The 22,266-nt window shown below is 32.5% G+C and overlaps 1 protein-coding gene across 1 annotated transcript; it reads left to right on the top strand.

Moving 5' to 3' along the window:
* The first annotated feature begins 9,024 nt into the window (after window positions 1–9,024).
* LOC140872508 (AP2/ERF and B3 domain-containing transcription factor RAV1-like) lies at window positions 9,025–10,519 on the top strand. The gene has a single exon (XM_073275353.1). The coding sequence runs from the start codon at window positions 9,190–9,192 to the stop codon at window positions 10,273–10,275; it is 1,086 nt and encodes a 361-aa protein (XP_073131454.1). The 5' UTR covers window positions 9,025–9,189; the 3' UTR covers window positions 10,276–10,519.
* Window positions 10,520–22,266: the final 11,747 nt, after the last annotated feature.

Below are 22,266 nucleotides of genomic sequence, written 5' to 3'. Positions count from 1 at the left end.
GTTCGTTAATCGCTCTGTTAATTTGTAATCATAATTAAGAATAAGCATGCTATCTAATGAATTTTTTTTTATTTTTTTTCATTTTTTGCGAATGTGTTAGAAGATAGATTCGACTGATATAATTAAAATCGTAAAGATTTATATTTTAATTCTAAGAAAGTACCATAATAATATTTGAATCTCACGTTTAACATTTATCATATTTTGAATCTTATGTTTATATTATTAGAATTATGGAGTGATTATATTGTAATATTAGAATTATGGAGGGATTATCTTGTAGTACATGTTAAAAAATAATTTGATAGAACTCTTATGAAATAGATCGACACGATGTATATATAATGTTAAAAATAATATTTTAGACGTAAGAAAATAATAATTTTTTTTATTAGTTTTTGTCGAAGGATCGTGTACTGAATCAGATAAATTTTTTTTAAAAAATGCCTAAGATTCGTGATATCTTTTTCAATCTCCAAACGTGCAAAAATATATTAAATATATTTAATTCTTCACGTAATAAGAAAGTCGCATATTAGTCGGTACAAAAGGAGGTGGTGGCATTCCCATCTATAACTCAAAAACGGAGAAATAAATAAAACCTCGAGAGTTGGGAAGTGCGCTTTTAGTGGCAACCTTTTAATTATATTCAATCCAAGAATGATTAATAGAAATTTATGTGAAAATAAATACGCATTCATAGCACTCGAATTGATTAATACTCCATTTGATTAAGGGTTTTGTAGCATACGTGATGAGTGTGACTCGTAAAAAAAAAAAGGAAAAAAATGTTTTTTTTTTAAAAAAATATAAATGATTTATTTTCGAAAAATAGATAATTCGATTTCAGTGAATAGCATTCCACGATCACATCAATAACTTCTTATGCAAAATTCATGATTTCAGGATTTGATTTGCGGGCAGATTTGAAACTCGAATGCAAAATGATATCCATGTTGGATGGTTTTCAAATCAATTGCCATAAAATATTATTATATTTGTCTTAATAATTAAGGCGGAATTGAAGTTATCTAATATAACTTCATCATAAAAATCATATATATGTGAAATTACACAATTCTTTTTTTTTTTTGAAAGAAGAACATGCATATATATATATATTAAGAGATTAAATCAGTGTTTACAAGATTGGATAGCCAATCTGGAATACGACCGACTAGAAATTACTCAATTCTAATACACCATATATAAGAAAATGTGATCAGATTGGTCTTTTTATCATTTTAGTGTTAATCATTAAGGATTCGAAATACATCAACCTTGTTATGATTTGAAATCTATATTTTAAAATATGTTTCAAATCAAAATCTTTCATTCAAAAACAATCTTAGAATTTAATATGTACAAGTGTGCATAATGCATACTTGATCTAGAGATGCACAAAAACTTCTCAATTCAATATTATATATAGATGGCATATATAATATCAAATACATATGATGAAGCAAAATATTAGCCAAAAAACAACTTTTTCCTAACAACATAATCTCCATTATTTGGTTCATATTAATAATTAAACAAAAGATCCTATTGGAGATAAACAAGTTTCGAAGATAACTTAAAATAATGGCATTTGCATTATTATAATATATTATGTGCGTTATAATAAAATTGATACATGAACAGCCATAATGACACATCACTCCAATTTGTTGTTGGTCAATAAAAAACGATTTGTCCCAATAATAGAGGATAATTGTACGAAAATGACAGTTTATTTTGGATTATCTTTCTTTAATATTATTTGCGGTATCATTTATATGTAGGGATGTAAACGAGTCGAGTCGAGCCGAACTTTTGAATGTTCAAGCTCGGTTCATTTATAAACGAGCCGAGCCCGAGCTTATTTAACGAATATATTCATGGCTCATGAGCTTATTCGAGCTTTTATCGAGCCTAAACGAGCTTAATATATTTAAACTATAAATTTAAATATTCATTAAATTAATTAAAAACTAAATTATATATTTGAAAAAAATATAATATTATTATTAAAATTTGTAATTTTATTCTAAGAAATTAATTTTTATAAATTTTTCAATATTTTTCATAAGTAAAGTGTAAATTTATAAATTAAATATCAATACTATTATTTTTTCGTCTAAGAGATGACTTACGAGCTTGTTAACGAGCCTGTTAACAAGCATGTTCACGAGCTAACGAGTCGAATATTGTAAAACTCAATCTTGGTTCGTTTGCCTTAATGAGCCTCATTAAACGAGCTCGAACGAGCTTTTAACGAGCCGAGACCCGAACAGTTCGCGAACAGTTCGTCTCATTTACATCCCTATTTATATGATGTCCCTAAAAGTATTAGGTTCTTATTCGACTCGAGTCCATTAGCCCATATCTGATAGAGGTATTCCAAAATCACTTAACCCTATTATATCAACGTCCAAGTCATATAAAGGTCCAAGCAATACATCAACCCGAGGATATAGTTGTATGACCCAACCCAAGAGACGGGGCCCAAAGAGTCGAGGCCTGTCCGGGTATGGAAAAAGGCCGACCCGGGTCATCAAGGGAAGTATTGAGCAAGACACAGGAGTATTGAAAACACTTGGAGATCTTCAAAAGATAAAAGGGGATCCCGATAAACTCAGGATTACGATGAGACTATTAAGTCGGCTCAAAGTCCTAGCCGCTATGGTAACTGAGTCCTACTGATATTAGTCTCATATCTCGTATAGAAATCAACTCTAACAAGAATTCTACTCCTATAAGGTAACCAACCCCTCCTGTCTCTATAAATATCACGTATCTATTGTGATTTTACACATTCACTTTTTACTCATACATTCACTCACTCATATTCTCTTGCTCTCTCAACTTTATTATGCCCTTCATCCTCATAATTCGAGCACTGACTTAGGCATCGGAGGGGTTACGCTGAACACATTTTTGACGCACCAAACCTTTTTTTTTCCATTTGACCTACGTAGTCCAGGGTATTTTAGGTGTGTAATATATATCCATTTCTACTATATAAATAAGTGTATAAATTATTTGGTACAGAAACTATTGAAAAAATATCAAATTGATACATAAACTATTGAAAATATATAGTTTAATTGTTATATGTTCAAACTCAAAATTCAATGTTGGGTTCAGCGTACAAGGGTGAGAGTACTATACTAGGATGAGTGATCTCCCGAAAAGCTCTAGTAAATCAAGCTGCTGAACTTGCGCTGCTTTATCTGGTAGGCTAGATGGTTGTAAAAAAGAGACACCAAATCTAAACGGATAATACTATCTCTGCTTAGGACAGGATCGACAGTAGGAAAAAGGATAAGACTAATTTCGAAAGGGATATGAGATAACACCAAGCAATAAGACACATCTCTCCCTAGACTTAAGCGCTTGAAAACTAGACACATCTATGCTTTAACAAGCATAATAAAATTAAGTTGCACCTTAGCTAATAGATATAGCTTTTGCCCTAGTGGTAAACGCTTTGTAGTAACCCAGATTCCATTTTAAGATAATAATATGTTAAACATGATTAAGGGTTGGTAATTAACCAATTTCAGGGCTTAATCGGACTTCAAAATCAAGAATTGGATTTTCATTTTCTGAGCCAGTTCTGACGGTCCGAAGAGGACATCGGACGGCCCTAACTCAGCACACCGGGGGCTCCGAAGGTAAGCTTGTTGACTTCGGAGTTAAGGCAAGTTCGGACGATCCGAACTAAGGATCGGACGGCCCGAACTCCCTCATCCCATGCCAGCAGGATTACTCAGCAATGGATTTTGACAAGTGTCGGAATTAGAGCACTTCGGACGGCCCGATGTGAAGATCGGACGGTCCGAACTCGACGTGTCTCGCATGCAGGCAGTGAGTTGGATCGGACGATCCGAACCCCAGTTCAAAGGGCCCGAACTCGTCCGAAAATTTTCCTATAAATAGGGGCCTTCAAATTCATTTCTGATTACGAATTTCCGAGTTTCCTTCTCCAGTTATATAGTGTGAGTTATATACTTGAGGGCCCTATCAGTTATAATCGAGGTTCTGGAATAACCAAGGTGTGGTTATAGTCATCTGGGACCAGCGACTCCAAAGGGCTATCTACGGACGAAGGTATGGTACGGGAATCTATTTAAGTTTTGGGAGTACTTATTAGCTTAGTTAAAGCTTATAGAATTTTTGAAGTGATACGGTGAACTTTTGAATATAGGCTTGGAACCTAGGATCTACTATACTTGAACTAGCCTAGAGGTACGTACACATTGATTGAGATTGCCAGCGAGTATACATGTTTATATGTTGCATTTATTTGGCATTATTATATGGCATGATATATGATTTACCGCTTTCTATACTCATATGTCATGTGCATATACACGTTGAGCCTATACCTTGTTATACCTGATTATAGAGCCGCTCAGCTCTATACTCGATAATCTGTCACTGAGAGTACCGCGACGGCGGGGACATATATGTCTGAATACTCTGGTGTACTAGACGAGTGTGGTTGCACCCAGAGGTTGATCCGTGCGGTGGCAGCACTCATGTGGTGCTGGTACTGATCATGACTTTTTAGATGATCTTTTACCAGTCATCATGTTGCATGCATTATATACATATGTTTACTCATGTTTATGTACTGGGCGTTAGCGTTCACGTCCTAGTTGTTATCTTGAACACCCTATTCCACGGGGCAGGTCGCAGGATGGACGGAGCTGGTAGTTCAAGGCAGGACTAAGGAGCAGGAGCCTAGAGGAATTAATTATACAGCAGGATTCGATATAGCTGTATAATGTTTACTTTTAAGTTTTTCGATATGGTTGTATCACTACAGTATTAAGCCTGGATATATTTTACTAAGCTGATATGTAAATTATGGATTATGTTTCCGCACGTTTTACTCTGTTAAGTATTTTGCTGTATTAAGTTTACTGCATGCTATTAGTTGCCAGTTAGTAGGTGATTCCATGCAGGGTCACTACACGCTTGATCCTAACAACTGGTATCAGAGACAAGGTCATGAGTTCAAGTCTCCCAATAAGCATATAACTATATCATCAAGAAGTACTGTACGTCCCTTCCTAAAATCGTGGGCTTAACAACCCGACCCATATGTGCTGTCAAAAACACAAGAAAATAAAGTTGTGTCTTGGCTAACATCTATAGCTTTTAACTTAAAGATAAGCGTTTGTTCCTAACAACTAGTAACAAGGTAATGGGTTCGAGTCTCCCAATAACTATATATATTTTGGGAGGGCTATGAGTGGTTGGAGCCTCAACATAACATCACGTTAATCTTGCTTATTATTTCGATTTACACGATTTTGATTGCAAAAAATTTTATTACTTATTTAGATATTTTTGACAAATTACATGATTTTTTAAAATGTATTTTTAATTAAAATTTAAATGTAAAAATATTTATTTTATAATATTTTTATAAATATTATAAATTATATTTTAGTTATTTATATTCTGATTTATATGATTAATCGTAATTTTATTAATATAATGATAATATTATAACATAAATAAAGAGAAAAAAATATTTTATTATATATTGAAAAATATTTTTTAATATATATTATTTTCAATATATAATTTATTTGTTGTTGTATACATGAATATATGTGTGTATGTCTGTATTAATTAATACTTATAATATTTTTATACTATGAGTACAAAATATTTCTTATAATATAAATTTATGCATTTAATTGGCATTAATAAAATAGTTTTAAAAAATAAAATGTGTATCTATTTGTATTTGACAAATATATATAGGAAATAATTTAAGTAAAAGATAAAATTGACTAAAAACTTTGATCATATACCAATTAAAGTCATTTTCATTAGTTCATGTACAAATTTAAAATTTTATCAATATTTCACATATTAAAATGAATTTTACTCAATACAATACTTGAGTCATAATAGAGATTAAATAATATTTTTTTATCTAATATTTTAGAATCGGCAAGACACCATATTTTTTTTTTCCGCTTATTTGTTTTTTAAATTAAAATAAAAATAATTTATATGTTTTATTTTAATTCCAATTTTAAAATAAAAATATATACTAGCCAATTTTTTTTTTTTTGGTTGTATATATGGTGTAGTATCATTATCATGTGATCACAAACGCGTTCTCAGCTTGAAGGACTGGCGCTATTAATTTAATGACATACAACTCATATTAATGATAATGCACCTGCATAATACAGTACATTATTTTTCATATATATTTATATAAAAAATTCCAACAAAAATGAAGTGTTTGTTTTAATATCATATTATAGTATTATTAATATGTTTAAGCATCGTTTGGTTTGAGGTATGATATAAGTAATATATAGATAAGTAGTATAATGAAATAAAAAATAAATAAGAAATGATAGTTAAAATTGTATTGGATTTGATTGATATATTATGGTTTATTTGATTTGATTGATTAAATTTTATATAAAAATGTTAAATGACTATTTTGTCCTTTTAACAATAAATAAAATAAAAATTATATTATTTATAATGGGTAATATAGTAATTTGAATTCAATGATTTGATTAATGTGAGATAAATAATTAATGATTTGATTGATGTAAAATAAATAGTTAATATATAGATAAATAATATGATGAGAAGAACGTGGAATGTGATGAAATAAGTTATACATATATTAGTAATACTGTGAACAGAACGATACCTAAATAAATAGAGTTTTGGACCCATACCCAACTTTATTATGATTTGTTATCAAGTTGGAAATATCATTCAATTAAGGAAAAACGTGAGACAAGTTAAAAAAAGGGGAAAAAAAGGGAAATAAAAAAAGTAAATTTAAATTCATATAACTATATATTCCCGGTTAAATAAAAATTATTATTTCTATTAAAAGAACAACTTTAATTAAAAATCAAGTCGAAAATACCCATTACGATAATGGTTTTAAACTATTGTCTTTTAACAATGAAACGCCATTGTCTTTTTTTTTTTTTTTTTTTAATCAAAAATACAATGTTGTGCAGTAAAATCAACACTAATATATTGTAATAAAATCAATAGCCGTATAATTAATTGATTGAACTTTGAATTTATGAAATTTGAATATAACAAATAAAAGCTTTGATGTGGGGTCCACAGATGAGAGGATAGGACTGTCCGTACAGAATCCCCGTATTCATATCCCTTTCATCTTAACTCAATATATTATATATATATTCTTAAAAAAAAAATTATATATATAGACCACACCACCATACAGTGATGCAACTCCACTTTGTTTCTTTATTAAATTTGCAATCATCAACAACAATATTTAGTTTTTTTTTTATAAAAAAACCTTATTGCTAAAATGTTTGTGCAAGAGCAAAATTACAAATCTTGACGAGTGATATTTTAAAAAATTTATAACAAACTATTATGCGTACATATAATATTTTTTAGGCTTCTGTACAAATTAGTGTTTGACAGATACAATCAAATATTTTTTTATATTTTATTAACATATTTAAAGCATTCACTCAATTCAGTAAATTAAAATGACACTAATTTAATAGTGTATGACAAAACGTTGTTCTACAATATTCCACAACGAAGCCAATTGTGTATATATTTTCCAAATAGAATAGAATAGAATAGAATAAATTGAACCTGGCCAGTAAGACAAAATAAATATGGAGAATAGCAATCAAATCATGCCAGCAGGTAAATAAAATTTTATGGGCAGAAATTCTTAATAATCTTATTATAACATCCAAAATTATTATTTGTTATTATCTCTTATTTATTGTTCATGTATATGCCATCCATCCATCCACCCCTAGTTAAAAGTGGCCCATACACGCCCCATACTAGTGGAAACAGATGTATCATCGTCACTCTTACTTTAAATAAATAGTGTCACTGACAAAAAACAAATTTTTATTTCTTCGTTTAAATTCTGCTCATGATATTTCATAAAAATACCCACCCATTAACATATATTTCTTTCCATTCATAATTTCAAATCATTAATTTCCAATCTTTGTTAGTATATAATGATCATACAACCCATGATAATGTTACAATCCCTCTTAATTCTATTCTTTTTTTGAATAAAAATCCCTCATTCACCTGTTCTTTGCATCAAACAAACTATTAATGATGTGAGACGACCTCATCGATCGACCTATATACGTGATATATGTCGACTCAATTCATATATATAGTGAAAAACAATATTTTTGAAGTAAAACAAACAATAATGTATTTTTATCGTTCAACTTGTATAGGAGATCCGCTTACAAAATTGATCTGTAAGACGATCTCACAAGAATTTTTTATGTTAATGAGTAAATATTCTGTGCAAACATATATATGTACACGACAATATATAATAGAAGTATATATATGTAAAATATGCTAGAAAGCTAGTGAGTAGTAGCAGCAAATTTCAGGGGGGATGAACTTGCTTAAACAAAAGGTCCACACAGCTCATGTGAATCCACAATCAACTTGCTATCTTTCATCTTCTTTATACCCTACCCCACAACACACATTAGACACATCTTCTACTAACTATAATTATTCACCTCCATACCATATAAATAAAATTTACAAAATCTAAAAAAATATATAAAAAATAAGAAAAATGCTATATGTAAACCTTGTAGTGTACACCTTGCCTTGCACTCTTACTTAAATTTTTCTAATTTCCCTCATTAATTGCAAAATACACATGATAAAAAATAAATATCTAGTTGATCAAGGAAAGTTTTATAATTAATAAGAAAGAGTGTAAACCAAAGTGTACACCGAAGTATACATCTAGCAATGCCCAAAAAATAATAATAATAAAATGTGGATGATTAACCCATCAATCCCTTGCCACCCTATAACTTGCAAATGAATTTTCAGGATCCCCGAATCTTCCAAGTTTCTTCCTTGGGTTGACCCACCTCACCCACATCTTATTTCACATCTCCAAATTACTATAACATAAAATCTTCAAAAATTTAATTAATATGCATGATATATAATACGCAACTACTTTATAATAATATCATAGTATATACACATTTAGGGCACCTTTCTATTTCTATATATTCACATCTCTTCCCAACAAGAACATAATTCACTTGTCTTTCTTTTTTTTTTTATTATCTTTCTACCCAAAAGCATAGTTTATCTCACTTTCCTGCCCTTTTTTTGCCCACACAACATAAAATGGATGGAAGCTCTCTTGATGATCAAAGCATAACGAGTACTGACTCCACATCGACGACGCTTCCGCTGCCGCTGCCGTTGCCGTTGCCGCCATCCTCCGCCACACCGGAGACTTTGACCAAGTCTCCCACGTCTCTCTGCCGCGTCGGAAGCGGAGCTAGCGTCGTTATCGACCCGGAAAACGGCATCGAGGCGGATTCGAGGAAGCTCCCTTCATCGAGATTCAAAGGCGTCGTCCCTCAACCCAATGGAAGGTGGGGTGCGCAAATCTACGAGAAGCATCAGAGGGTTTGGTTAGGGACTTTCAACGAAGAGGAAGAGGCCGCCAGAGCTTACGACACGGCGGCGCAGCGGTTCCGCGGCCGTGACGCGGTGACGAATTTCAAGCCATTGTCGGAGAGCGAAGAAGACGAGGTGGAAACAGCTTTCTTGAACTCCCATTCGAAGGCCGAGATCGTGGACATGCTCAGGAAACACACGTACAACGATGAACTGGAGCAAGGCCGGAAAATCTACGTAGGCGGGAAGAGGGCTTTGACAGACGGCGTCTTCAGCTTCGGCGAGAGGGCGGCGAAGACCCGTGACCAGCTGTTCGAAAAGGCGGTGACACCGAGCGACGTAGGTAAACTGAACAGGCTTGTTATACCCAAACAACACGCGGAAAAACACTTCCCTTTACAAAGTGGAAACACTTCCAAAGGAGTCCTTTTGAATTTCGAAGACATGGGAGGCAAAGTGTGGAGGTTCCGCTATTCATACTGGAACAGCAGCCAAAGCTACGTGTTGACCAAAGGATGGAGCAGATTTGTGAAGGAGAAGAACCTCCGGGCCGGCGACATTGTAACCTTCCAACGATCCACCGGCCCGGATAAGCAGCTTTACATAGATTGGTCATCTCGAAGGACCACATTAGATTCAAATTCCTCGGCCCGTGATGATCATCAGCCCGTTCAGATCATCAGGTTGTTTGGAGTCAACATATTCGAAACACCAACCAAGATTAATCATTGTAGAAGGATTAGAGAAATGGAGCTCGTCGGGTTAGAATGTAGGAAGAAACAGAAGATTATTATTGATGCTTTGTAACAATTAATTAATTAGTAGATTGTGTAATTCTTTTGTTTGCACTTTTTGGTTCTTTTTTTTATTTAATGCATTGTGTAATGGTGGAGCAGCTAGATGGCATCGTTTGCAAGTTGCAGAAAATTAGTTCCAGTTGTATAGACGAAAAGGAAAGCTACTAATTAGGGCTCAATGTTAATTCAATGTTATTATATAGAATTTTGGTGTAGAAATTTCAAACACATGAAATTGTCTTGTATATTAATTATTTTCGATCCTTTCAATGTTTTTAAAAGTTTTATATATGATTATATTATAATTTTTTTCTTTGAGAAATATTTTTATGCCGATACAATACATATGACTTAATATTAATGGTTAATTATCGAATTTTTTGGGCACGTGCTATTCTTATTTATCCCGTGTCTTAAAGTTCCACAAGGGAGCTAGCTAGTACGCGCTTTTTTGGGCGGAAAAATCTATCATGATATTTGAGGTGACATTCTCGGTTACATTAGCAATTAAATTGGATGCATATATTAGAGATGCTTGTATCGGAATACATCTAACATTCAGATACAAGTCGTCTATGCGAATCCTGAATCCTATATACTTAATTAATGACCTTCTTCAGGTTTATAGATTTTTCATTACACAAATTAATTTAATACGTTAGCTTAATTCAATTTTGTCCCATTATAGTAGAGACGCTACGTTTTTCCTAATGCAAGTTGATTCTTGAATTAAACATACGGGAGAATCCCAATGGATATATATTTATATTTCTTATTTTAATTAAAATGAGGTTTCATGCTTATGAAGTACACTGTTTTAATATCAGCCAACTACTTCTTGTAGCGTAATGTCAACATAATTGATATAGATAAATCACATGCGATTTAAGATAATGCAACTTAACAGAGTTTATTATATTATATATATGTGTGTGTGTATCTATATGAGGGTAAATAATCGAATAATCCCCTCAGATTGACTATGTTATACTCCCCATGCAATTTATAACCATGGGATAAAACTTTTTTTATGTAACAAATTTATAAAAAAAAATTATAGTCGATATAAGTTATGAAATAAAATTAAGCAAAGAAATGAAAATCAAGAAAATATTTTGATGATGATCTGGGGAGAGTACCCACAATCATTTGCAGATCAAATCATTTGATCTGCAATCATAGACTCTCCCGATGATCTGATCAAAACTTTTAGCAACTATACGTTTTGTTTAAAAAATTCGATCTACATTATATATTCGTAGGATACTATTTATAACTTATAAGTAGTGAACGTATAATTTTTTTTTGTTGAGAAATAGTAAACTTTTTTTTTTTGAGAAGGATAAATAGTGAACTTATAAACTTAAAACAAAAAAACAAAACAAAACAAAAACATTATTCTCCCCGTTTAATCATAGAAAATGCCTTCTTCTTATATTTTCATGAAACGAATTTCAGGAGATTCATTTGTAATGACGAACAATTATATAACAGCCGTTTTCTATTCTGGTTCGTTTACTGAGAGGCATGAGATTACATGTGATTAAAAAAAACTGTGACACTATTAAAATGCTTGAGTTTTTTTTTTTGAGGGAAAAATGCTTGAGTTGGATGTTGAACAACAAAAAATAAATAATAATAAAAATTACATATTTAGTTTGATTGATTATTTAGGAAAAACTGCAAATTTGGTCTTGTATGATTGTCACTTTGTGATTTTGGTCCTCTATGTTTCATATTTCAGTTTTAGTCCTGTATGTTCCGATTATTGGCAATTTAGGTTATTTTTATTCGAAAATGCTTACGTGGCACTGTACACGTCAGCTCCACATCAGCATTGAATTGGTGCCACGTCGAAAAAGGACTAAAATTGCCAAAAAATAAAGATAGCGGACTAAAACTGAAATCTGAAAATATAAAGGACTGAAATCGCAAAGTGAAAAACATACAAGACCTAAAAAGTAATTTCCCTTAAATTTAAGATAAAGTTGTAATTACAATTTACTATTTTAAACTTCTAATAATTAATGGATGCAAATGAATATTTAAGGGACTAAGGGTAATACTGTAATTATGTATGAAATTATTTTATTGATATATGTTATATAGTTGTTAATGTATTGACAAGTTATATTTAGTTGATATAGTTGTTAATGTATTGACAAGTTATATTTGCAACTAAACATTTGTTTTGATGGGATAAAAATGTTTATCACATCAAATCAAACGAACTGAATGAGCCCTCAAGAATTGCTATATGTTAGCCTCCGTACGCATGCATGTTTAGTTGATATATTTATAGGGATATAAGTATTTTTTTAGAAAATATATAAAATTCAAATTGAAATATCAAATGTAAATTTTTTTATTCATTTTTAGTAAGATTTTATATTTTTTTCAAAATACATATACGTTCAATTTTTCATTCCAAAAAAATAAGGGGGCTAAAAAAAGAAAGAGGTAGGTTTTGGATATTGTGAAAATTACAGCAAGATACTATTTTATTTCTATTATCACTCAAATATTATATATAATACAAGGTTCTAAAAAGCATGAAGCGTGTCGAAGCGTAAGAGCCAAGTTTTAAACTTTTAAGCTTAAGCGCGATTACTACGATTTTAAGCGTACACTTAAGCGTAAAAAAACGTTTTTAATTTAAACTATAATTATAGTCATCTCAAACAAATTAACGAAGTAAATAATGAATAAATATAATAAGTTTAAGTGTAACACATTAATTCTTTGTTAGATTCTAATTCAATTTATTTTATCATTCATTTCATATATTCTGCCATCGAACATAAACTAAATTAATTAATCTAATTTAAAATATTAGCTGTAAAATCCCTCAATATGTACTGCATTCACATAATTGCTATACTTAATCATACAATATTGTACATTTCTAACATTGCTAACAATCACTCACTAATAAAATCGTTAATTTATGATTTATTTTCGTCTTATTAATCAATTTTTGTTTTTAGAAAAGTCACATGTAAGCGTATTTAACGACACTTGACATAATCAACTTATGTCTGACCACTTTTTTTTACCGTTTTTTGCCGAAGCGAAGCGTTTTGGTGAAACTTCAAGCTTAATCAAAATTAAATGAGACTTAATAAAGCTTTTTAAAACACTGATATAGTATAGATTTATGATATATATTGACGGTCATGAGAGTTGAAGGCTTTTTACAGAAAAAAAAACAATTATTATCAAATCGGTAAACATATTTTTAAAAGTAAAATGAAAATTATAGAAATGAAAACGTCGTCGACAAATTCGTGGCTTAATTTTAGCCATGCAAATAATAAAAATAAAATTAACTAAGTGGATTTTCAAGTACAAGTACATTTAGTGCACTTTCTTGGAATTATCCAAATCCTTCACGTTGATTTAATCCAAATATAATATGTCACTGCTGCCGTCATGCATATCTTTTCCTATTTTTTTCTTTTTTTTTTTTTTCGATAAACCGCCATGCATATCTTTTCTTTTCTTGTTTTTTTGACCTTTTATTTTATTTATTTTCTTCCATTTCAAAGTTCGACGGGGGCTTTACTTATGTACTATTTTCCTAAACCTTTGTTTTTAGTTGAATAAATAATGAAAATGTGACCTAGACAATTAATAGGCGGGAAGAGAAATGTTGATTTATACATACCATAATAATAATAATAATAATAATAATAATAATAATGTAGGATCGAACATTTTATCAAAAGTTGTATTTGGTGCATAACATGATGTAACTCAAATCTTTTAAAACGTACAATAATTTAAGCATAACGTTTCAATGACCAACAGAAAACAATTATTGCACCTCAACAAGCTCTCCGAAACAACCGAGGGTGGACACAATATGTGTGTTTAGGGAAGCATGGCCCTCTCAATTTTTTTTGTATATAAGTAAAAGTCACGTGCGATGCACGTGAGAACACCTTTTATTATCGACAAACATTGTTAAATAAATGAGATGAGAAGAGAAACGAAGAGATCAACGTGCAGTTAATAATGATTTTCATGGTATTTTAGTCAATAGTAAAATTTAATGTAATATAATATGCACAATAATATGCACAATATGTGCGAACAATATTTGTTCAACCATTGTCATCTCTTATTGAATTGTTGTCGTTCTTAATTAGAAAAATTAGATTTTATTAATAATTGATAATAATATATAATTTTTGAAAGAAAAAATTATGACATGTCTTAGTGCTTGAATCAATATGATTTTCAATATTGCAACTAATAAAAGCATCTGCTATATTTTCAAACAATGTAACCCTTGCAATTTTAATGTTTTTATAATTTACGGTCATCATTATTACATGTAGTTAGAATAATAAATTATATATCATGTAAGCTTATAAATATAGTGTTTAATGTATTTTTAACTCGACATAATATCGATATCGAAAATTATGCAATTATTATAGTTCGGATTTTTCATTATTTTGTTAATTAATCGTGAGAAATTATGGCACGCTTCGTACCATAAATTTTTCATATTTTCGATCTAATGTATTTATGTCTTGAAACAATATGATTTATTATGTATTTCTTAATAAGTGAGATACGCTAATCAATTAAAATAATATTGATTTTGTAATTTTCTATCTTATGTGTTGATTATTTATTTTGTGACTATTGATTTTAAAAAAAAAATGTAATATACATAATGCAGTGTAAATGTTAATTTAAATTATTGCATCAAATATATTTTTCCTTATATTTTGGACTTTTATCTCTTTCACGATTTTTTTCATTTACCGTCCGTTTTTTATTCACTATGAAAGAATAAATATTCTCATCAATATTAATGAAAAATCTTGTGATGTTGTCTCCATCAATCATTTGTATTTTTCTTGTTGAAAATTAAGTTTTGGTGTTTACGAATCAAAAGCTAAACTGACATCGCGAAGAAAGAAGCTAAACTGATATCGCAAAGGAAAGTGCTAAACTGACATCGCGAAGAAAGCTCTAAACTGATATCATAAAGATGAAAGCGCTAAACTGAATTAGCGAAGAATGCACTAAACTGACAGCGCGAAGGAAGAAGATGCTAAACTGATATCAAAAGCACTAAACTGACAGCGCGAAGGAAGAAGATGCTAAACTGATATCAAAAGCACTAAAGAAAGGTCAATATAATTACAAGCATCTGGGAAGTAAACTGATCGATCAAATGCCCTACATATTACATCAGTTTACTATCGTGACTTGAAACAGATAAGATCTTCCGTATAGTGACACCACTGCAACAGAACGCCGCTATCTCAGAGAATGTTGGGTGCAGAGAATGTTGGCAGAAATAAACAAAGAAATGGGAATAATTCAAAAGTTATCTGAATCAATTCAAAATTATGACCGTTGAGATTTGAGCCTATAAATAGGCGATTTGATCAGTTGAAGAACACATTGCTTCTCGTGTGCTTATTCAATTATCTTCGCATTCAAAGTCCTACAGGCTAAACTGATCAAAGAACTCGAAGCAAACTCTTACAGCCGTTATTCTGACCAATTAAGGATCACTTTGTGCAATTTGAATCGATTTGTAATATTTGTTCATCTTATCAGTCTAGGACTGATATTGTGTTGTAACTAGGAGTTCTAAAATAAACGATTGTGTATATGTCCTAGTCTTGGAGTGGGGTTTTGCAAATCGAGTTGTAAAATTCAAAGTCTTATAGTAATATCCTTCCAAGTGGAAGAAGGAGTGACGTAGGAGTGATTGAAATCTCTGAACATCCATAAACATCTTTTCGTGTCTTTCATCAGTCTATCTTCATCTCATCAGTTTTGCACACATACTTAGATTTAGTGTTTAGAATCTGCACTTTGACATATTTTCGCACTTTTATTGTTTGATAGTTCGCATAATGCATCAAGATAAGATAAGGATTCAATCACCAATCCGATTGAATTCACATATATCTTAACCGAAAGTTTTAAAGTGTATTCACCCCCCTCAACACTCTCAAACCGATCCTATCAAGTAGTATCAGAGCGAGGTTCTTATCTTGTCTCTGAACACTATCTAAAAATGTCTTCATTCAGCAAAATTCATATGTTCTCTAAAGAGGACTTGATGATTGGAAGATACGCATGCAAGATCATCTCTCGGCACTAGATGATGTCATGTGGTATGTCATAACTGATGGACCAATTACCATCACCAAAGTCAACACTGCTATAGAAATCTCAAGTGGAGGGTACGGGTGGCGTCGGGTCGGGTTTTTTGGGTTTGGGTAGTTTGGGTCGGGTACTCGAAAAGTCGGGTAGTGATTTTTACTACCCAAACCCGACCCGAGAAAATCACTACCCGAATTTCGAATACCCGAAAAAATTGGTTAGTGTCGGGTACCCGACTTCGGGTACCCGAAATTTCATCATCAGTAGAACAAATGGCATCCTTTAAATTTCAAATTCTCACAATTCAAAATGAAGCCCAGCTGTAAAACCCACATGCGCCACCGCCAAGATCCTTGCCTCCAACTATTTTCATCTTCTTCATCTCCAAATTGGTATATCATCTTCTCATCGTAGACCTTCCATCACCATTGTTGATTTCTTGAAAACTTACAACTATTGAATCTCTTCCAAATTAATACCACCAATTTCACGCCTTTTCCTCCAAACCCTTTTTCATCTCCATTCCCTCTTTAGTTATGCTCACGTAAAGTAAAATAAAAGATCAAAAATTTGAAAGGAATCAAAACTTATTGAATCATGGTTATCATTCACTGAGAGAGAGAGAGGACATCACAGTTTGGTGGTGGTTTCAAAGAGAGCAGACTGCATGCAGGGGTTAACTCGAGCTTCAGGGCCCTGGGGTATAAATTGTTTTTAAGATTGGGTATTGTGTACCCCCAAAATGACCCGACACCAACCCGAATTTTAATATTTCGAGTTCAGGTTCTTTAAAAATTAATCGATCCGATTGGATTTTACCCAATCGGGTCGGTCGGGTACTCGATACCCGACACTAAACGTCCACCCCTAGTGGAGGACCACAATATATTGAAAAACCAAGAATTGAATGTACTGAAAAAGACAAAAAGAAATCCAATCTTGACAATGTGGCTAAGGATATCTTGTATAAGACTCTTGAAAAAAAACATTTAGAAAAATCAAGATGTGAAAAACAGGAAAAGAAATATGGGAAAAACTTATCCAACGCTGTGAAGGAAACGAGCAGACAAATGAAAATAAACTGTTTGTGGCAACACAGAAGTTTGATAATATCAAAATGAAGTAAGGAGAATCCATGTCAGAATTTGACGAAAGATTCAGCAGCATTGTGATCGAACTAAATGCTCTGGGAAAAACTTACCCAAATCGAGAAATCATACTGAAAGTCATTCGAGGTCTCCCAAAAGAATGGGATGTAAAAACTATGGCTATGAGAGAGTCAAAGGACCTGAACAAACTGGAACTTCATGACTTATTTGCTGATCTTAATGCTTATGAGTTTGAGTTAGATAAGAGAAGAAGATCAGTCTACATCCCAACTGACCAAAGCTTTAGCAGCAGTCAAAGTGGAATCTCCAGTTTCATAAAAAAACAGATGAACAGATAAGTAGTGATGTTATGTCACTATTTGTAAGGAAGTTTGGGAAGTTATGAGGAAAAATCAAGAAGGATCCTAAAGAAGAAATTTCCAGAAGAAAGAATCAGCAGATGAACCAAGAACATGCATTAAATGAGGAAAAACAGGACACTTCATAGTAGATTGTCCAAAACCAAAGAAAGATGAACGAAGACAAATTGAAAAAAGGAAGAAAAAGTTTGAAAAGAAGAGAAGCTCAAAATATCCAAAGCGTTTTTTCCTAAAAGAAGCATGAGACGCTTGTTGCTGAGGAAAGTAAAGCCAAATGGGCAGACACTGATAGTGAATCAGATGAATCCAACTACTCATCTAGCTCAAGCGATGATGAAGAAGAAGTCACATGCCTAATGACAAATGATCATGAAAGAGCATCTACCAGTGAACAGGTATTCGATTTTGGTTCTGATGAGTTTACTCGAGATAATCTAATCACATCACTTCATGAAATGGAAAATGAGTACAAAACATTGTCCATAGAATTCGATGAAGTCATAGCAAATCAAAATTATCTGCAAGATACCTCAACTGAGCCCAGCTGGGAACAGTCAGTTGAGAATATCAGTCTAGAAGCAGAAATTTCTAAGCTCGAAACTGAGAATGAGCAACTTAAGATGGATTACATGAATCTTACAATTGAAAATCAAAGATTGAATGATTTGAAAAGTTCATGGAATAAGTCTTCAAATATGCTGACAAAGATGCAAAATTTACTAAAACCCACAAGTGACCAAAGCGGTCTAGGGTTTGGTAAAACTGATAGCATTGGTGAACCGAGTATTCTCCATAAACTGAACATGTGCAAAGGCAAGTATACACTTTGTACGAGCATGCATGAGAAATGAACATGGAGAAACCCATGATAAACCTATTCTAAAAAGTTGGAATTCAGTTGAGCAAATGAACAGGAATAAGTTTGGAATTGGTTTCACTCCTGAGAAAATTAAGGTTGACACTGCTAAAAGTCCTGATCGGATTAATAGGGCTCAACTAAATACTATGAAAGGAAATCAAAACCCGTATCATAATCAACGACCTGTTCAGAAGCAATACCGGCAACTTAACAATTTGGGAACGGTAAACAAAATTTTGTGTCACAAGCACACCACTCTCCACGAACTAGAGCACAAAATTTAGCACAAACCTATAGGAACACTGAAACTGGTAAACTGATAAAAGTAATCCAGATTTGGGTTCCTAAAGGATTAATCCATCATGGACCCAAATAGATATGGGTACCAAAATTATTCAACTTTGTGATTGCAGATAACATGCGTTGAAGAAAAGATGGATGAATCTTCATATCTGGACAGTGGATGTTCAAGACACATGATAGAAAATGCCAAAATATTGTCTGAACTGACCCAATGCAATGGAACAACAATCACATTCGGTGATAACTCACACAGAAGGACCATGGGTAAGGATAAGATTATACACGGTAGCATTATCATTAAAGATGTCTTGCTGGTCAAAAATTTGAAATATAACTTAGTAGATTGGTCATATCGAAGGACCACCTTAGATTCAAATTACGTCCAAGCTTCGGCCCGCGCGTGATGATCATCAGCTCGTTCAGATCATCAGGTTGTTTGGAGTCAACATATTCGAAACACCAAGCAAGATTAATCATTTTAGAAGGATTAGAGAAATGGAGCTCTTCGGGTTAGAATGTAGGAAGAAATAGAAGATTATTGATGCTTTGTAACAATTAATAAATATTGTTTAATTAATTAATTAGTTAATTAGTTGATTGTGTAATTCTTTTGTTTGCACTTTTTGGTTCTTTTTTATTTAATGCATTGTGTAATGGTGGAGCAGCTAGCTAACTAGATGGCATCATTTGCAAGTTGCAGAAAATTAGTTCCAGTTGTATAGACGAAAAGGAAAGCTACTAATTAGGGCTCAAGAGCATATAATTTTGGCATCGTTTGCATCCTTTTTAATTTACTGTTTATAATATATGCATGATATATAATAAATAATGAGTATGTACGTTATTATTTTATAATAACAAAGTTGCATGAATCCGACAATCATACGATCAAACATGATAATTTTTAAAATTAATGATGAAACCATTTCAAAATTAAAAAAACCTCATTTTGAATTAGATTCAAAATTTATATCAAGCCCGAAAAGGGGAATTATAAATTTGTTTATAATTTCCATGTCTTCCATCGACAATGGGTGCATGTTGAATGCTACCCGTATTCAATGCTCGGCTCATATTATTGGGGGGCTTGGATGCCGGAAAGCTGTGACATCCATTGACATGGTGATGTGAACTACGTGAAACTCCCATGACTTTGGCTCATATTATTGGGGGGAACTCATGACGACCGTTCATTAAGGTTCGATATCGATGGGTAAGGCTTGACACATAAAGATGAACAACATCATATTATTGGGTCCTAATCAAGCGTGAGACAAACGTTTACGTAAGGGTTGCATGGAGATGCAATTGGAAACTACCTTTTAGGAATTTTGATTGGCTGATATTATTTGGGATCATGATTGGCTAATTGGATCTTAAGTACCTACTGAGAAAAGGTGTTTCCCGTTTTCATTAGAGGGTAGTGAAAATGTCAAAACAGTGGGAGTAAAAATTTATAAAGTTAAAGTCCATACTTTATATCTTATTAAATATTTTAAAATAGTCATTAACATTTATCTGTTATTATTTTCAGTACAAAACTTTTGACATGTCATCAATTCGCAATCCGTTATCTGGAATACTCGACAAACATGTACTGACTGGTCCAAATTACCTGGATTGGCTAAAAAATCTGAAAATTGTCTTGAATTCAGAGAGGATTGCATATACACTTGATAAGTAGCCCCCTGCTGAGGCGACGACTGGATCTAGCCTTGATGAGCTACAAAATTTCAAGGATTGGTGTGACCATGACTTTAAAGCCAAGTGTTATATGTTGGCTTCTATGTCTGATTAGCTGCAGAGGCATTTTGAGGATGCTAAGAATTTTGCTGACATTCATATGCATCTCAATAATCTCTTTGGTGAGAATACACGCCCACTTAGGCATGGACATTGTAAGCATAACTGCAAGGAATATCTTGACCAGAATGGTTTTGGAAAGGGTATGTTCTACATTGAAGTAAACATTTCAATTAACTCTTCTTCTTGGGTATTGAATACCAGCTGTGGCTCACATCTCTGTAATGATTTGCAGTTGATGACAAGAAATAAGAGACTCAGGGAAGGTGAGACCTTCTTGAGGATGGGAAATGGGGCAAGAGTTGCTGCCAAAGCCATGAGAGATGTTTACTTTTTGTTGAACAATGATTTTAAATTAATTTTGAGAGATGTTTTGTTTGTACCAGATTTGGTGAAACACATTATTTTCATTTCTATGCTTGATAAAAATGGATATTCTTGTTTATTTGGCAAAGGTGTTTGCAATATTTACAAGAATTATTGTTTAATTGGTACAAGCCAATTGGAAAACGATCTCTATAATTTAAAATTGAAAGATATTCCAATGTATAATGTCCAAGAGATATCAACAACATCCAAAAGAAAACAAGATACTCTGAATCCGACACACTTGTGGCATGCTCAATTAGGTCATATATCTTTAAGAAGGATGAACAAGCTAGTGGGAGAAGACATGTTTGATATGTCTGATATTAATTTTCTTACTACTTGTGAACCCTGTCTAAAAAGAAAGATGACCAAAATTCCCTTTAAGGGCCATGTGGAGCGAGCCAATGGTCTGTTGGATTTGATCCATACAGATGTGTGTGGTCCACTTAGCATCACCACTAAGCATGAACATTCTTACTTCATCACCTTTATCGAAGATTTCTCAAGGTATGAGTACGTGTATTTGATGAAATACAAATCTGAAGCTTTTGAAAGGTTCAAAGAACTCAAAAATGAAGTAGAAAAATAGTTGGGACGAACCATCAAAGCACTTCGATCGGATCGAGGTGGTGAGTACTTGAGTGCCGAATTCCAAGAGTATCTTAGGAAAAATGGGATTCTCTCGCAGTGGACTCCACCTGCTAAACCTCAGTTAAATGGTGTCTCAGAACGTCGTAACCGGACTTTGATGGACATGGTTCGGTATATGATGGGGTTCACGTAGTTGCCACCATCCTTTTGGGGATATGCGCTTGAAACAGTGGCACTGTTGTTGAACAATGTCCGTTCAAAGGCAGTTGATAAGACACCATATGAGATATGGATGGAAAAATCTCCTAAGTATTCTTATCTTAGAATATGGGGGTGCCCTGCTTATGTGAAGCAGACAGTGAGAGATAAATTGGATGCTCGATCCATTTTATTCTACTTTGTGGGATATCCAAGAAATTCGGTTGGATATTATTTCTATCATCCAAAAGAAACAAAGGTGTTTGTTT

The sequence above is a fragment of the Henckelia pumila genome, unplaced genomic scaffold (genome assembly GCF_033568475.1).
Source record: "Henckelia pumila isolate YLH828 unplaced genomic scaffold, ASM3356847v2 CTG_466, whole genome shotgun sequence".
NCBI classification, from domain to species: Eukaryota; Viridiplantae; Streptophyta; class Magnoliopsida; order Lamiales; family Gesneriaceae; genus Henckelia; species Henckelia pumila.
The sequence above is the reverse complement of the archived record's forward strand: the minus strand, read 5'-3'. Positions and strand labels throughout refer to the sequence as shown.

Coding starts and splice junctions, on each gene's coding strand:
- LOC140872508 (XM_073275353.1), top strand. CDS start 9,190: ATGGATGGAAGCTCTCTTGATGATCAAAGCATAACGAGTACTGACTCC.